At 39.3% G+C, this 16,516-nt stretch overlaps 1 protein-coding gene across 35 annotated transcripts in view; it reads left to right on the top strand.

Annotated features, from left to right (window-relative positions):
* The window catches only part of rims2a (regulating synaptic membrane exocytosis 2a), a 162,285-nt gene that overhangs the window by 24,966 nt on the left and 120,803 nt on the right, over nucleotides 1-16,516 (top strand). For 25 of the 35 annotated variants that reach the window (XM_088083908.1, XM_088083912.1, XM_088083919.1 and 22 more), the window contains exons 3-6: nucleotides 2,639-2,671; nucleotides 3,554-3,646; nucleotides 9,927-10,137; nucleotides 10,800-10,811. In XM_088083908.1, the coding sequence (XP_087940034.1) occupies nucleotides 2,639-2,671; nucleotides 3,554-3,646; nucleotides 9,927-10,137; nucleotides 10,800-10,811 (349 nt within the window). Of the gene's footprint in view, nucleotides 1-2,638; nucleotides 2,672-3,553; nucleotides 3,647-9,926; nucleotides 10,138-10,799; nucleotides 10,812-15,738; nucleotides 16,184-16,516 lie in introns of those variants that run through there. The other 10 variants (XM_088083909.1, XM_088083917.1, XM_042490876.2 and 7 more) reach the window with 4 other exon arrangements.

Here is a 16,516-nt window from a genome sequence, read left to right as displayed (position 1 = left end):
GTTTTCTTTTTTAAAATTACTTTATAAGTCGCTCATTGCCTCCTTCCCATGTTTGTGAAAGAAACATCTTATTTGCAGGAGTGACATCACTTCTTGTGCTACTTTCAGACACTTTTCACAAGTATTTAAACCCTTGAGCCCTGAGCAAATTGGTTTGATTTATGTCAAAACATGGGGAAAAAAGGCATGAGCAACTTGGGAAGAAATGTTTCATAAATTGGAAAAATTTTGTAGATTTAGAAAATTATTTACAAAACAAACTGAGGAAAACTATATTTATAATTAGCATAATTTTCTATTTAAGTTAATGATATTTAAGCACTTTTTCAAAGTTTTTTTTTGCTTTTTTAGCTCTCTCTTTGTTTTGTTATGGTTCTTTTTTGACTAATTTTCTGATATATTTCTTGTACATTTTTACAAATTTTTAAGTTATTTCTTTTTCATTGCCCATTACTTTCTTCCCATGTTTTTCAAAGAAGTCAAGCTAATTGCTCATGTTTCAAAGGGTTTATTTACTGCTTCTCTGTGTTTTTATCACTGTACTTTGAATATATTTGGGTTTTGGACTGTTACCTGGCACTATGCGGAGAGAACCTTGGGTTCTTGGAATTGTGATGTGCATTTTTTTTACTATTTTCTTAACACTGAGCAACAATACTGTTAGTATGGGTGGACAAATTTCTCATTCAGAAAAATTCCAATTACAATCCACATTTTTTTCACACAGTTAAACAAAGCTTACTATGAACTTAATTTAAGCGATGATAATGAGGTGTGTGAAGTTCTGACGTGCACTCTGCTTATAATGACGTCTGCTCTTTAACCAGGAGAGCGCGGCTGAACTGACAGCTTCAGTGTTAGAAGGTGTACAGATATTAGACAGTCATGTGGTGGTGGTAACTGTGTGTGTGTGTGTGTGTGTGTGTGTGTGTGTGTGTGTGTGTGTGTGTGTAAAACTGAGTGCTGGTTTTGCTGACTGTATATGATGGCTGTAACTCCCACTCTCCCAGCCTATGAGGTCATTAGAGGAAGTTTAATAGATACTGTTGTGAGAAATAGTCCAGCGCTTTGTTATTTTTTGGCCTATGAGTTAGTCTGTTTATTAAGTTGTGGGTTTTTTTGCACAGGTTTTAAGATATCCACCTCTGTTATTTCTGCTGCTCTGCCGATACAATGGAGAAGAATTGAATTTTGCTTGTGGTACTCACAGGATAAAAAATCATGTCCAACAGTAGAGAGAAAGTTTCCATATAGGTGCAATTTCATCTACAGAAAGTAGTTCCAGTAAAATATAATCATTGTAAAGAATGAAATCTGTGGATTTTCCAGAGTAACCAGGACATTGCTTGTTTTTTTCTGTTAAAATATTTATAGGCCTATGCAATTTTTCAGTGCTTAGATCACCAAAAAAGTCAGAAAGTGACAAAATGTGTCTTTTTGATAATTCAGGTAAACAGATCCTTTAATCATACATGGATGTTAAAGGGACAGCTCACCCCAAAAATCACAAAATCATTTTTTTTATCTCTCACCTGTAGTGCTGTTTATCAATGTAGATTGTTTTGGTGTGAGTTGCCAAGTGTCGGAGATATTGGCTGCATAGATGTCTGCCTTCTATCCATTATAACTACTTATGGATCTACATGACACTTGGCCTGTGGTTTTCAAAGCGGGAGTGGTTCAGTGGAGTAAATAGTGTCTGCATGATACTGCTCACAACAATGTCTGTGGATTATCTTGAGTAACCAGGTGATGATTTCTGTAAAGAGACACTGCTGTTGAGTTTTTCAAATGTATTTGTTTTGGCGCTTTGAGCACCACAAGCAGAGTGTCTTCTAGTTCCATTATATTGGAGAGAAGGCATACATTTCAATGACTGATGTCTCCAACACTCTGCAACTCACAACAAAACAATCTAGATTGATAAATAGCACTACGGAGAAGAGAAAAAAAATGTATTGTTGATATGCAAACTTCCCCTTGAATGGCTATACTATCTACTACTATATTAACCATTTGTCGCTCAGCTTTACACAGAATGAGCTCCTGCTTCCATCTTCACCTTCTGATGCAGCTCAACACTCAAATGTCACTCAGCTGGACTGCTCAGCTTGCTGGTGACTCTGAACTTGCACAGATGTGTGGCTATATTTCTGGGAACTGGTGTGCTCATGGTGTGGACGGCCAACATTCATTATGAATTTCTCTTAGAAAAGCTCCTTATGCTGAATGAACACTTTGCAGTAGTGTGGTGGATTGGTACTTTGGATCCACCCTGGTGCCATAAAAAATGGTACAATGCTCGTACATACAGTACGAGAGAGGGTGTTACTCACATGAAGCAGTCATGTTTTATTTTAAGTTGGTCTAAATCACTTATTTTCTTTACATCATCTTTAAATATTCTTTTTTTGTGGTGTTTACCTCATTGTCGTCACTGTATGCTCATTTTCATCAAAGCATCATCTATAATATCCTGAATATTATTCATATTATAGTTGAAGTATAATTTATGTCATGCTCATCTTCAGTGATATCAGTTGTGTCAGTGTTTTGTGTCTTTTAGATTGTTTTCCTCATCTCTTTGTGTTCTGTATGCACTGAGCTGTGCACACCTTTTTTTTTTTTTATGTTTTAGGATCAAAGAAGAACCAAAGCCTCAGCCAGCACAGTAAGTAAACTGCATTACCCAGAGTGCTCTAGGCTTTGACACTTCTTCCTGTCAGTTGGTGCTGTGTGCTTCATGTGGCTTTCTCCTCTCTGTCTGGGAGGAAAATGAAAGAAATGTCACTAATGTCATGGAAAGCAGCTGCGGTAGCACAATGATCGCGCAGCGGCATTTTATTTTCATAAGCTTTTGAATGCATTGACCAGACTGTTGAATTCTGTGCTGGACACTAAACAGCCGACTTCCATGACATCAGTGATGACAGCTTTTCCTTTCTACTGGCTTTGTTATAGCCAGGCCCTCAAACCCTTTCCCCTTGTCCCTGGTCTCCTACTGGCTGCCCATTCTCATCCAGTGTGTCATCTGCACTCTGATTGGCTTGTGTAGCCTCGTAATTCAATTGTGGGCTAGATGCACCTGCCCTGCTCTACTGTACTGTAGCTGCATTTTGACTGAATCCACCTGTAGGGCTAACCAGACTGATAACCTGACCCCCACTGCACCACCAGGCTGGAATAAATGACACTCCTGTTACCCTCAGCTGAGCGTTTGATGCAGCTCTCATTTCCATTGGCTGTAGAGCTTTCCCGCTTCTTCTCTCCTCCCCTCTACTGTAAATCTGTCTGTATCATCTTTCTTTCTTCTTCTGTCTCTCTCTCTGTATTTCTGACCACTGTGTCTGGTTGTCAATGTTCCACTAATCGCTGCTCTGCCCATGTCCCGGCCTTCTCCTCTCTCTCTGCGCTGGTTGTAGTGAATGTCCCTGCTACTGTTCACTTCTTAGAATCTGACCCGCTTCCTAAAAACACCCCTTTTCAGGACAGATTGTTTTCTCCCATGATGACTCATTGCGATGTTCCAGTCACACTTTGCTTATTTGAACAGGTGGTTTCCCTTTAGTGGGATCACTGAGCTGGTAAATAACGTCCTTCAGCCCCAGCAAAAGTCCCAAAATGACAAGGAGCCAGAGCCAGACGCGTAAGTAATAGTACAGATTCCCTTCTGATCTCCTCCCAGCGGGCGCAAACATACAGTGGTGACCCCAGCAGCTGGACGCACAGTATGTTTGACCCTGGTGGATATTAGACTGTGTTTGTTGAGGCATACAAGCAGAGTGTGGTGTTGTGGGAGTGGAGTAACATGATGGATTCTACTTTTATAAAAGACAAAATGGCAACGCTTTGCGAGTTGGTATTCGTACTAATACACTAAACTAAAGAAAAAAATGCAATAAATATCATAATATATGTTTGGATGTTGATTAACCCCAATGCTCTTCATTTAATGCAATGAAAATGTGGCGCAAAATAAAATTCTTTACATACCATAATGTACCACGCTGAGCAATACTTCTTTAATTTTCATATCATTTGATCTGTGATTAAAATGTATTGCTTTTTGGCTAATGTTAAATAGGCTTATATAATGATAATAATAATAATTTGTTACAGTTCATAATGTATTTCTAGTCAATATACCTGTAATGCAGATTCATTTAAATGATGACAAAGAGTAACATGGAGTTACAAGCACTTATTGCCTCCGTGAGTCTCACAGCTGCTAGTGTGGCCCAAATAACCACATGACCACCTAGGCCAGACTTAACTAATGCCTTACGGTTAGAGTTAGGAAGTTCAAAATGTATTCTTAAATGTTGTTCCATGAGATTTATCGACATATTTAGCTTCTCTCAGCGCTCAGAGTTTTATTTATTGCCATCCAATCTAATAAATTAACTTATTCACCACTGCAGTTAACTCCTAGGAAGAATAGAGAACCAAAAACACTGTGGACCTGAGTTACCTGGCTGCACAAAGATGTTGCATGAGAGTGGCCTGTAGGGTTAAACCTGTCTAATGTGTCCAGTCCAAAAAAAAAAGCAGTCAATGGCACCTGCTGACAACTGACATACAAAGGCTTGTAACTTATGATTTGTAAATTTAGTTATATAATTCATTCATCAGTGTTTCTGCTAGAGGGTTGTAGCCAACCAAGTCACCAGAATAAATGCTGAGTATATGTTCTCATGTGGTGGATATGTTGCAACTTAACTTTACTTTTCCTTATGTTTCAGCAACTCTGTGGTTAATTTGTTGTTAGGTTTGGGAACAAAAAACACTTGATTATGGAAGATCATGTTTTGGCTAAAAATACCCAGTTTTAGTGGCACAATCCTGGCTTGAAATAAAGCGATGTTTGTCAAAAACAACCCCTTTTTGTGTCACTAACCCAAATAGAAACACATCGATTTCCCGGTAAAACACGACCAGTTTCTTGGCACTGTCCTGGTAAAAAAACACAGTAATGTCTTGGTAAAAAAACCACCACATTTTGGGGCACCAACTGCAGTGGAGACACAGTAAAAAAACATGCAGATTGTGTGGCTAAAAGCCGCTGGAAACGCAGTGATGACTTTCTGAAAAACAACCGGTTTTAATTGTTTGTCTTGAAAAATGGTTTGCAGCTTGGCAGGTATTTCACCTAAGTGTCACACCTCCCACATTCCCCTCCACCTCAAGATGACAGCTCAAATACTATTTACCTTTAGAAACGCTGATATGATAGATTACTGATAGATTATGATAGACTGATTATCTGTGGTTTGCAGAAAAGTATATTGCCAACATTTCTGTCTCCGACTCATCTGTGAGGCTGTAGCTTATACAGCCATGTGGTAATACAGAGTGAATTTGTCAGTTTGTTAGACAATTTTGAGCAAAAGAGCTGTATTTGCGACATTGTGCTCTAGATTTTTTCCCACCATTTTATATGAGTGTACATATTCTGTAAAATGTATGCATTGCATCCAAGATCTCAATATCACTGTGAACTATTTGGTATTTATCATCTAGGGAATAGTGAATGAGTAAACAGGGGAGTGAGTTAACAGCAGATTGTGACTTTTTAAGTAGGAATAATGCAGGTGTAAATAATTATTGGTGGTGGCTCTGTCCCATTAAGTGTCGCTGTAAGCCAGACATGAGTTAGCAATGCCAGTACCAGGGCTGTGCAACATGCACACCTGAATGTGATTTCATGATTTTCTCGATTAATTACACCTGTGCTTTTCCTGCTTTATCAAATGAAAAAGCTAGTCAGAAGAAGGTGAGGGGTCGCTAAAGGCCACAGTAGCTCTTGGAGGACACATGCTGGAGTAAACAGATAGTAGCAAGTTCAATAAGTTTCAATTTACCAAAATGTTTTACATGACTATATCTATATCTATATATATATATATATATATATATATATATATATATATATATATATATATATATATATATATATATATACTATATACACACACACACACACACACACACACACACATATATATATATATATATATATATATATATATATAATATAAAAAGACTTTCTTCCATACGAAGCCCACAGAAAACTATTATTGAACTCTGCAGCACAATGGAGGAAAAAAAATCTGAGATCTCTCTGGCAGATAACAGCAGCCACACAAAGCTAGCAGCTAGCTTGGAGCAACTAGCAAGCTAAAAACTCCTATTTTTCTCCAACGTTTGTGGAGACCAAACCAGAGCAGAACGGAGGATGAATATTAAACTTTCTTAAACTGTCAGGTGGCCAGAAACTCGACTCTAAATGCTGTAAATGGTAATGTTGTTCTGTGTTTGTTAGCTTGATTTGTCAGCTAACTAGTTAGCCACAAAAATTTGTCATAGCTTTGGGTTGAATGCTTGTTGCGAAGCTATTTCCAGCCAAGTGGCTACAATATTAAGGCATCATTACCTTTAAGAAGTAGAAAACTTTGTTATATTTGATTTGATGGCTTAATACAGAAACAATTTTTTTTTGGACAAAAAAACGCCAGATAAACCTTCTGTACTCTGGCACACCATGGCAGCTACACAAAGGTAACAAGTACATTGGTTTGCTCGGCTAGCTTGGAGCAGCTAGCAAGCTAAAACTGATGTTTTTGTCATAAGTTTGTGGAGACCATAGAACTATAGAAACTATAGAAAGGAAGACGAGTAGGCCTACTAGCTTTGTTAATTTGTCAGGTGGCCAGATGCATGTCCCCAAATACTAAAAAAATGGTAATGTTGTTTTGTGTGTGATACCTATGTACAGTATATGAGTTTGTTAGCTAATTTGTTAGCCATAACAGTTTGTCAGGGCTGTTGGTTTGTGAGCTTGCTGTGTTGTTCTTTCATTGCAAGTCATTTTTGTGTTAACATTAATGTTAAATGGAGAGCTATAACACTATGTTAAATATAACATTACTCAAAACAGAAGCACAGCTTGAAGGTCATTAGTTCAAGTTGTTTTAGATTGTAGGACTTGAAAGAAGGTGCTAATTTCCCTTTTATTGTATGCTATTAATATACACAAATATATGCTGGTTGATACACTGTCACGTCTATGCTTTTAGTTCCAATATGATGTATTACGGATGATAGAGGAGCTATAATTCAGCTCAGACAGTTTGTGGCAGAGGTAGAGTCCAGGAGCTTGCAGGGAGCTTGTAGTTCACCCGCGCTGTTGGGTCTGTCATATGTCCAAGACAGAGGCTCAGGTTACCGGCTGTGTGTAGCTGCCTGGTGCGGCCCAGAGGTAAGAGAGCTCTGATACACTAGCATGGGATGGGACAATGAGCAGCATATGATTACTCGTCAGCAGTGTCACCTACATTTGACCGTGTTTGACCGAATAAGCAAACCCTCTGGAGTGGGCACTGTGTACCATTTGCCTGCTGCCACTTTAGGTCTACTCTTATTCCATATTTATTCTTTGTTTTCTCTGTCATGCCTTAATGGGTTACCGTGCATTTCAATATTCTGCACACTGCATCACATGCAAGCCCTCTTGTATTTATTTATTGTTTACTCTCTAATTAAAGGGCTCATTCTTGCTCCTTGATATCTGTCTCAGTGCATCTTAAAACCAACTTATTTGCAACAGACTGCAGTCAAACTAGTGAAATTCTTACCTGTGAAAGTGGCTTTATAAAAATGTTTTTTACAACCTTTATTTAGACCCCAAGAAGTGAGTGAGGCGTAGAAGAAGTGACCTGATACAGAGGAAGGGAGAGGTAATCATTGGTTATCTTTAACAGCTCTTCTCAGTGACCATGTCTGTCAATAGAGCAGTCGCCCTTAGTCCATGTAGTGGCCCGGGATTGAGCTCATGTCTCTGTAAACGTTTGCGTGTGAGAGGAGATTAAGTGAGAATAAAACACAATTGTTTGAAGTCTTATTTCCTTGATCCTCGGAGACAGTGGCTTTACCTCTTGTATCAGTCTTCATCACTCTGTTATCAGGCCCTCTGTCAGTAAATGAGATTTGGTGGGATCTGTTAAACAAGGCTACATACTAATCTCTGCTTGGTAAACACACAAAGGCTGTGACACAATTAGCCCTTTAATCCCTCAGTGGGTACAACGGGGGGCATGGCATTGGCACTTGATCTAATGTTTAGATGGCACAGAGACTCGCTCTCACACGCAGATAGTCTTCAGGTGGTGCCTGGCTGTTACGTTTGGGCTCTAAAGGTCTGGTTGTGGGTAAAGGAAGCACGTTTATCTCAAATGCAGAGCTGTATGTGGTAAAAGGATAGCGTTGCTCAATAATTCACAAGTGCTAATGAATGTTGCAGGGGATATGTGGGGCGAAACCAATTCTAATCGCCATATTATGAAGTCAGCCCAGTGTTTAGTTTCCAAGGAGACGCTCAATTGACATGTGTCATACAAAATGCATGCGAAGAGTCCATGCAGTTTTTTTTTCAGTAGCCTCTCAGAACCTGTTAGGAGTTAAGAATCTACTGTGTAAGATGAGGTATAATGTATCAGTAGGAGGCCATCTATAGGGCACAAACAGTAGCACAATAGACACTGCACTGACAAATGCTTAGTGGATAGCCTCTACTGTGTGTGACAGTAATGATTTCTGGTAAGTAAAAAAATATTGAAGTAATAATTGTGCATATTGGTAATATAATTATCCAATAGTGTGGCTCTAGGGTGTTCTCTGTCTCACCTTACGACTGTCCTGATATAGAAACACAGGTGCAAATGATTCATTAAACTCAGGGGAACCTGAGAAAGTGGAATTAAGTGATGTTCTTAAACTTGCAAAGCAAATTTGATACCCCACCCTCCCCCTGTTTTGGGAGGGGTGCGGTATCAAAGGAGGAGCTCTGCTTTGAAGCTTCTGAGGTCATGGTGTCTGCTTTTCCTTTCAAAATCCCACACATTGCACATGCCTGAAGTCGTATCAGTTAATCAGTAGATAGTTGGAGCTTGTGTGAGTGTGATTTTCACAACAGGACCAAACACATGAATCAGACTGGTGACAATAGACAAAAGACTATAACAAAAAACATAAGTATACTATATTTTTATACCAATAACACAAACATTATTTATCTACATTATTTATCTTTGTGTGAAGGATAGTTGTTTCACTAAATATTTAAAGTGAAACACAGCAATTTTTGGATATAATTGGGTTATATACTGTGTCCTTAGGTCAGTGTTTTCCTAAAATTGTTTAAATGAGAGGTGTAGCCCATCAAGGGATTGACCTTGCAAACTCTGTGGTATTGACTTGTCACAATAACGGCGTTTTGTGGATGGTATGTTGTCCCAGAAATAATTGCGATAAAAAGTATAATCTTAAGACCATTTTATACCACTGATATAATGATAATATAATAGAATAATGAAGCAAGCACACCCTTTCAAATAGCAATGAACTTTTTATCCTTGAGAATATTTAGACATTGGAATTGGCGTGTGAAAACTATTTAATATCCTAAATAAATAAAACATAAATAACTGTGTACATGTTGAGACCCGCCCACCGTGAGACACAGAAAGCAGATGAAGCTCAGGTGCTGTGAGGAGAAAATGCTTAGTTGCTGCATCTAGGTCTTACAGTGGGCTATTAAGGTTTGGGAAACCCGGCTTTTTATTCTGGCATCATGTTGGCTAAAATGTTAGTGTCATTTGCATGCAAACAAACATGTATTTCAACACCAGGGCAATAATGTACAATATATGGACATGACCACGACCATTTTTGATGACCTGAATAATTTAAAATCATAATTATTGTAACAGGCTTATTTTGCTATGAAGCATTGGCTTTTGCTGTATACTTGTGCCTGTACAAATCAGCATACAGTAAATAAATGAGTCAAACACAAACCCTCTTTTTTCTAGTTCACTAAACCCTATCTCCCTTTTCCTAACCTCTGTCTTACTTACATTTACTTACAGGAAGTTGCACCAGCAGTTTGAGTCGTATAAGGACCAGGTCAAGAAGATGGGGGAGGAGTCTAAACAGACTCAGGACCAGAAGAGTGAAGCCCCAACCTGCGGGATATGCCACAAAACCAAGTTTGCCGATGGCTGTGGCCACCTCTGTTCATATTGCCAAACGAAATTCTGTGCTCGGTGCGGAGGACGAGTGTCTCTGCGGTCAAATAAGGTAACACTGGCTTGCATGCCCCGTACTCTTCATTTATAAGGACGTACACACACACATGCAGATGTCCCACCCTCAGGCAAATTTTTCCCTACGCTACTATTTGAAATCCAAGGTTATGAAACATTGCAGTGAAATCATAATCTGGGAATTGAGCCAACAGTGTCTCTAATGGCAACTAATGTTTTTCAGATTATCAGCATCTACTCCAGTCAGTAACTCTCTGCATGTGTTTATTTCTAATTCTGATCACTGTTATGTGTTGATTCACGGCTACACATTTCTTATTCATATTTACTGTAGCTTACAGTTGTTCTATTTCACCACTGGAGGGAACTGTTCCTCCTTCTCTCTCCTCATAAAGGAACCTTGTGGATGCTTTAGTAGAATGTGGCACTCCAGTGCCTAACTAACCTCTGTAAAATCCTCCCCACAGACTAAGCCAAAGCTTTAAGTATTAGACCGCTTAAATTTGAATCATGAGCTTGAGTGTTTTTATGCGATGCTATCCAATCCTTTGCTGTTGGAGTATGACAGTGCCACCAGGACCGACTAATGCCACTCACAATCTCTCTCTCCCTATCTTTCCTGCTCCCACCCCCCACCCCTCTGTCTCCCTCTTTCTTTCTTTCTGCTGCATTCCTGCTCTCATGGAATTGCAACAGGAGGACAAAGTGGTTAGCAAATCCTTTTCTGCGTTTCTTGGGACTGTGTCTGAACACAAACATTGTTCATGAAATGCTGTGATATATATATACACATACAGCAGCCACCAATGACATGAAACAAACAAGACAAGTATGGTTTAGTTTTTGTCTGTGCGTCTACCAAGTTATACTGATATAAACAGTGACTAAATAGCATTAACTCATCAGGAAAAAAATACTGTGTTCAAAAGGGTAAAAATGTTTTTGATATTGTGCCTCTCAAAAAGAGATACAAAGAGTGTTAAATGACAAAATACGGCTAGGATTTGAATTGAAAGGGATAAATCTTAAAGTCTCAAGAAAGAAAACAAGGAGCCCTCCATCGATTTTAAACATGAAGTCAAATTTACCCATCAGAAGAGTTCTACTCAGACTGTGAAAACAGTTGTATAATATCTTCTGTGGCTCTATAATGAGATAACAAAGTTTTAAAAAACAACCCTGATGATGCCATCCACGTTATATACTGTAGATTGAGCTTGAGACATTTTAAACAACTTTTTAACAGAAAACCTGTTATTGCTGGGTTGAATGACGTTGGTGTTTACTATTATGTATGACTATACAATGAAAGACACCATTGTGTTGCATTATTGAAATTGTATTGTCTAGCATTTTTTGAGTTACCGCTCTACTGCACAGATTTTAATCTTTTCTTTGTATTACTTTTTTAAGGTTTCTTGTTGCTCTGGGTGCAGTACTAAATCATTGGATTACTGCTTAAATCATACTTTAGATATTCAAACTAGACCCTTCTCTTCACATGTAGTAAGTGGTAATGTAACTGTAGAGCTAATTTGGATCCCATTGCTAATTAAAATTGCTTTGTAATAATACTTACTCCAACAAGAAGTTGAAGGAGGTAGCTTGTCTAGCCACTCTATTGATAGGAAGGATCAATATAAAATTCCACACTGAACCAAACTATCCTCAGTCAATGTTAACATATAGTCATACATATGATGTAAAGAGCAGTATAGATCATAAAAGGAAATGAAATATATATAATATAATAAAAACATATATAATGACTGATTGCAGTATTGAATATCCTTGGGAATGAGCTACATCTGTAGTTCTGTATTTGTTTAGTTAGTTGCACAAAGACAGCCAGATGAACACTTCACAATGGGCATATCATTGTCCTTGCACATGTTCAATGTAATTATCGCATAGCTGTCTTATCGCTAACCAATTTGTGTTGAATTGTTGACAGTAACAGTTACAAACAGTAACTAAACAGTCTATGAGCCACATTGCAGGAAGGTACATACCAGCAGCTTTGATCCAAACAATAGTGCAGCAGAACACTGGGAGAGACCTCTGCCCCGCTGCTCCCTCCAGTGCCAAGACCCCAGTTGTACAGGCGGCCATTGTTCACTGGTAGATAATAGTTGGGAGATCGGTTACCTTGTTGTACAGATGGTGTTGAGTAATAACAGTGGCAGCAGGCTGGCGATGGACAGTCAGGGCATTGGCAGAGAGGCCCTGGAATGTGCCAGTGAGGCAATGCCAGCTATTTACCTGGTGGTGCCCCGGCCTCCTGGCATTCAAGGTCAATTCTCCATATACACCATAGAGGCTGATGCTAACATTGTGTTGCTTATGAAATGTATTCACTTTGAAATCTAATGACACAAGAGTTGTCCATACTGAGATAAAGCTGCAAACCCCAAAGGAAGATGCTACAGTAAACATTTGATCTCAGTCAGAGGAGTCACTCTATTATCTCTGTGCTTGACAGTACTGCCATATTTCAAATATTTTTACAGATATGCCTCCAGAATGTGTTGAAATCCAAGAAATTGCTTATACATAGACTTGTCTTCAGCAGGGGAGCAGAGTAAGCGTTTATGGCAAGAGAGAGAAGTTCTGATGACAGCGTCAGTCAGAGAAACAGGGAGCCAGTATGGAAATGAGCAGGAGAGCTGGCGAGGGTGTTAGGGTGTAAGCAGAGGTGGGTTAGTTCACTTAGTCATCCTGTCACATACACAGTAGGTTCTCTATTTATTTGGTAATAGAGTCCACCGGCTGACAGGGGCTATCAGGGGCCAACAGGGTAAGCAGGGGCCAGTGAAGGCAGGGTTTGTCTTTTAGCTGATACCAGATGAAGAAGTCAATTTAGATAGATTTATTGACGATTGATTACTTCAGTAATCCTAGCAAGTAAATTAAAGCGTTACAGCAGTTTAGAGCAAAAAAGACAAAGATAATGAGCAATAAAAAAATACAATACTTATCAACAATTACTTTATAAAGTGGAAGAAATTTTACTTTACAATGTATACAAGTTTGAGATGGACATAGTGCAAGTGCTGCAAAATGAAATGCAAGTTGTGGATAATATAATTAAAAGAGGCTGAGAAATGTGTGAGTCCAGGTTGAGAGTGTTTGTATTAGTCTTAGTCTGCTTCACCTCCCGAACCCCTGTCCTGACACAGAGGTCGGCTGCTTGTACAGGGAGATGGCAGCTGGCAGGGGGGGCCTTCTGTAGTGATCTGTGTCAACGCGTTAAGAGAATGTCAGGAGGAGACGTCATTGAGCTGAGGTGCAAGTTAACCATAAACATCTGTGAGAAGTTTACAATTAACCTGATGTCAGCAGGTGACTTGGGTTGGTTTGCTGTGTTCATTTACACTCAGTGATTTTGCAGATCATTATCTTTTGAATGTAATTTTAGATTAAACCATATTTTAAATGTTTATCTGGGCATTTTGACAAAGAGTAGAACTTTGAAGATATAGATGGTAGTATTGCAGACATGGGTAGGTGGTCATTGGGCTGTGAATGTTGTTTTATGCTTGCTGCACATTATTAGCTAATGCAAAGAACTGGACAGGGCATTAATTATGACTAAGGTTTGTGATACAGTATACACATCAGCCCAGCAGGACTGTTGTGATATTTAGTGCTGAATGTTTTGTGTGTCCATGCTTGTAGTCGCAAGCTTTGATTACTCTGCCAGGAGCAACGAGCCACATTTTGATATACCCAAACCAGCTTGTCTAAAAGCTTGTGTGTCAGTGAAAGAGGTGGCAGTGGTGAAATCTGCCCTTTTTCCATCCGTCTACTCTTTCCCTCTCTCACAGATGGTGACAGCAGTGGCGAGAGAGATCTTGTTCTGCGAAGCGCCATTGAATATTTACAAGTCTCTATGTCTGCTAGGGAAGCAGAGCTATGCTACACTAGAATATGATATAGCGATACTGAGAGTTAAACAGCTGGTAAAGAAACGTAGGCGTTGACCCAACTTAAGACTTAGAACTCTGCTCAATAATGCAGCTGAATTTATGAGTCCTTTGATACAATGAATCACTATGCCTTTCACAAAAAGCTGAATAATAGATATAAAAGTACTGATGGAATATCTGCATTGATAACAATCACTGCTCATTGATTGTACTAGGTAGCATAGCCTCTACAGCAGATGCTCGAAGAACAAAGTACAGAGTGACGTTTTGGGGGTGAAAATATAAAATGCCTTTGATACAGATAAACTGTGTGCCAGTGTTGTGAAGTCGTCGGAATCCCTGCTTGTAGCAGAGGAGCTCCCCACCATTTCCTCTGATGTGGCTTCAAAAGGGCCTGAGGAATCAACAGTCTCCGGGGAGGAAGTCATTTGTGATTAAAGCAACTCTTGAAGACGTTACATGTGCTTCTTGGCCCCTCAACATTTCTGCTGTGAAATAGAAGGGGGAGTACTACAGTACTTTAAAAGACCTTTAGTGAATAACATATTGTAGTAAATTCAAAGGATCTGTGAGTCTCTACACAACACCAAAGAAATCATTCTCATCATTAGAAGATACCATATGGACTGTCTTTGTTCCATATGCTGTAACCTGTTGGACAATGTTTTCCAAATTTTCACTTTATTATTGGTTTTCAGAATATAAATCCATAATTTTTAAAAATGTATTGAACACATCTTAACCCTTACAAACTAGTGAAGTAGCAATGTTAACAAAAGAGCTACAAGCTGCATGTAATGTTACAACATCTATGCGACATTAAAGATAGTGTTTACAGCTAAATCCCCATCATGTTATGTGTTAAAAAGTGATGGAAAGTCACTGAAGAAATGTATTTGTTGTGGTGCACATCATTTGCTTCCGTAGAGCTTGAAAACATATGGCCAAGTATACATTTTCTCAGTTGTACTGGAGATATGTATATTTGCAGAAAGATGCACAACTCTGCATTTTCCAAACTGGCTGCACAAGGAATTTTTAAAGGCTGCTAACGTTATCTATATTACTCCTGAATCTAGACAAAATGCTGCATTTGTGAAAGATGATGGGGATGAGTTAACTTGTAAATGCTTTCTGCTTTTCAGATGATAATGTGGGAGCTTGATTTGGTTTGTACCAAATAAAAACATTTCTGATAAATCCCTTAATTGATATGACCGTTGTATGGCTCCCTGCTCAGCAAGTTACAATAAATAAAAAATAAAATAAAATTTTTATCTAAAAAAACACCTTAAATTTTCTAACATGTAAATACTTAAAGTCTTGTTAAGTGGCACAAACAAGACATTATGCTGGAGCACGTGAATACAACATAGTCCCTGACACGTTCACGTTTTTTTTTACCTGGCCCCATGACTTCATTGCTCTGCTGTTGTCTGAAAATATGAAGAGAGATGCAAAACGATGCCGATGACAACAGCTGTGTTGTGATTTTATTAAAGCCCAAGATGTGTTCACAGCACAAAGCGAGTCTAAAATGACAAAGTGTGCTTGTTGCCGCTCTCACAGGGAAAGCAGTGACAGTCAGTTTCCTGCGTAACGTTTTTCTGTCTGTCTATTGGACTGTGGGGGCAGAGCTGGGACGCGCCGCATATGTAATGAGCTCTCATCAACTCCGGCAGGGCACAGATGAACTAATACAGCAGCGGTGGGAAACATAACGTGATTTGACGCGTTATTGCTTGGCTCACATGTTTTCCTTCCGTAGACCCACTGACATTGAGTCAGGGATTGTTTGCACGGTTTGATGGATCCAGTGTAACGATTCGAGATTGGAATCCGTTATTATTTTAAATGAAATGGCATTTTTGGATGCTGTTATTGCTTAGTTGATAGAAACCGAAAGGAAGACTGCGTTGGTTTCATTCGATCGGATGTAGTCAGTTGAGTCCCCGGTGTAACCTTCACGGTGTTTCCAGCAGTCGCTGTCCGGCAGGCAGCCTGTTGTGTGGACTTGGAGCTGTCCGCGGTGCTGAAGGTCGGCTGTTTCTTCATATGCAGGAACGGCGGACAGTCGTCACCACATTATAAGGACTTAGACACGGCGATCTTACTGCACAGGCACAGTGTTTTCCCTCAGCGGCACCATGGGTAAGCTGTGTGAGCATGAGGCTGCGACTGCATCGCGTTTTTCACCGGTCATTTTGTTTATCAAAAATGTGACCGTTTCAGCACTCTGGGGGAAGATGTGCTGCTTTTTTCCTTTCAGAAAACCTGTCCACAAACGATTTCAGTCGCGTACGCCCTTTTGAAAATAGACCATATCTGTCAATGTCATGTTTCCTTTGCAGTATTTGGCGACTATTTAAACATTAGCATATTGTATGCGTTGTTTCAGTGACCGCGCATCATGTCTGTTCAAATTTTGCATCATGTCGATGTAGGTCTGAAAGGGGCTGAAGGGGATGTGGGTCTGACAGACAT

The sequence above is a fragment of the Plectropomus leopardus genome, chromosome 11 (assembly GCF_026936395.1).
Source record: "Plectropomus leopardus strain MGB_pleo_1.0 chromosome 11, ASM2693639v1, whole genome shotgun sequence".
In the NCBI taxonomy this organism is placed as follows: Eukaryota; Metazoa; Chordata; class Actinopteri; order Perciformes; family Serranidae; genus Plectropomus; species Plectropomus leopardus.
Note: the sequence above shows the minus strand (reverse complement) of the source record. Positions and strands in the feature narration are given on the sequence as shown.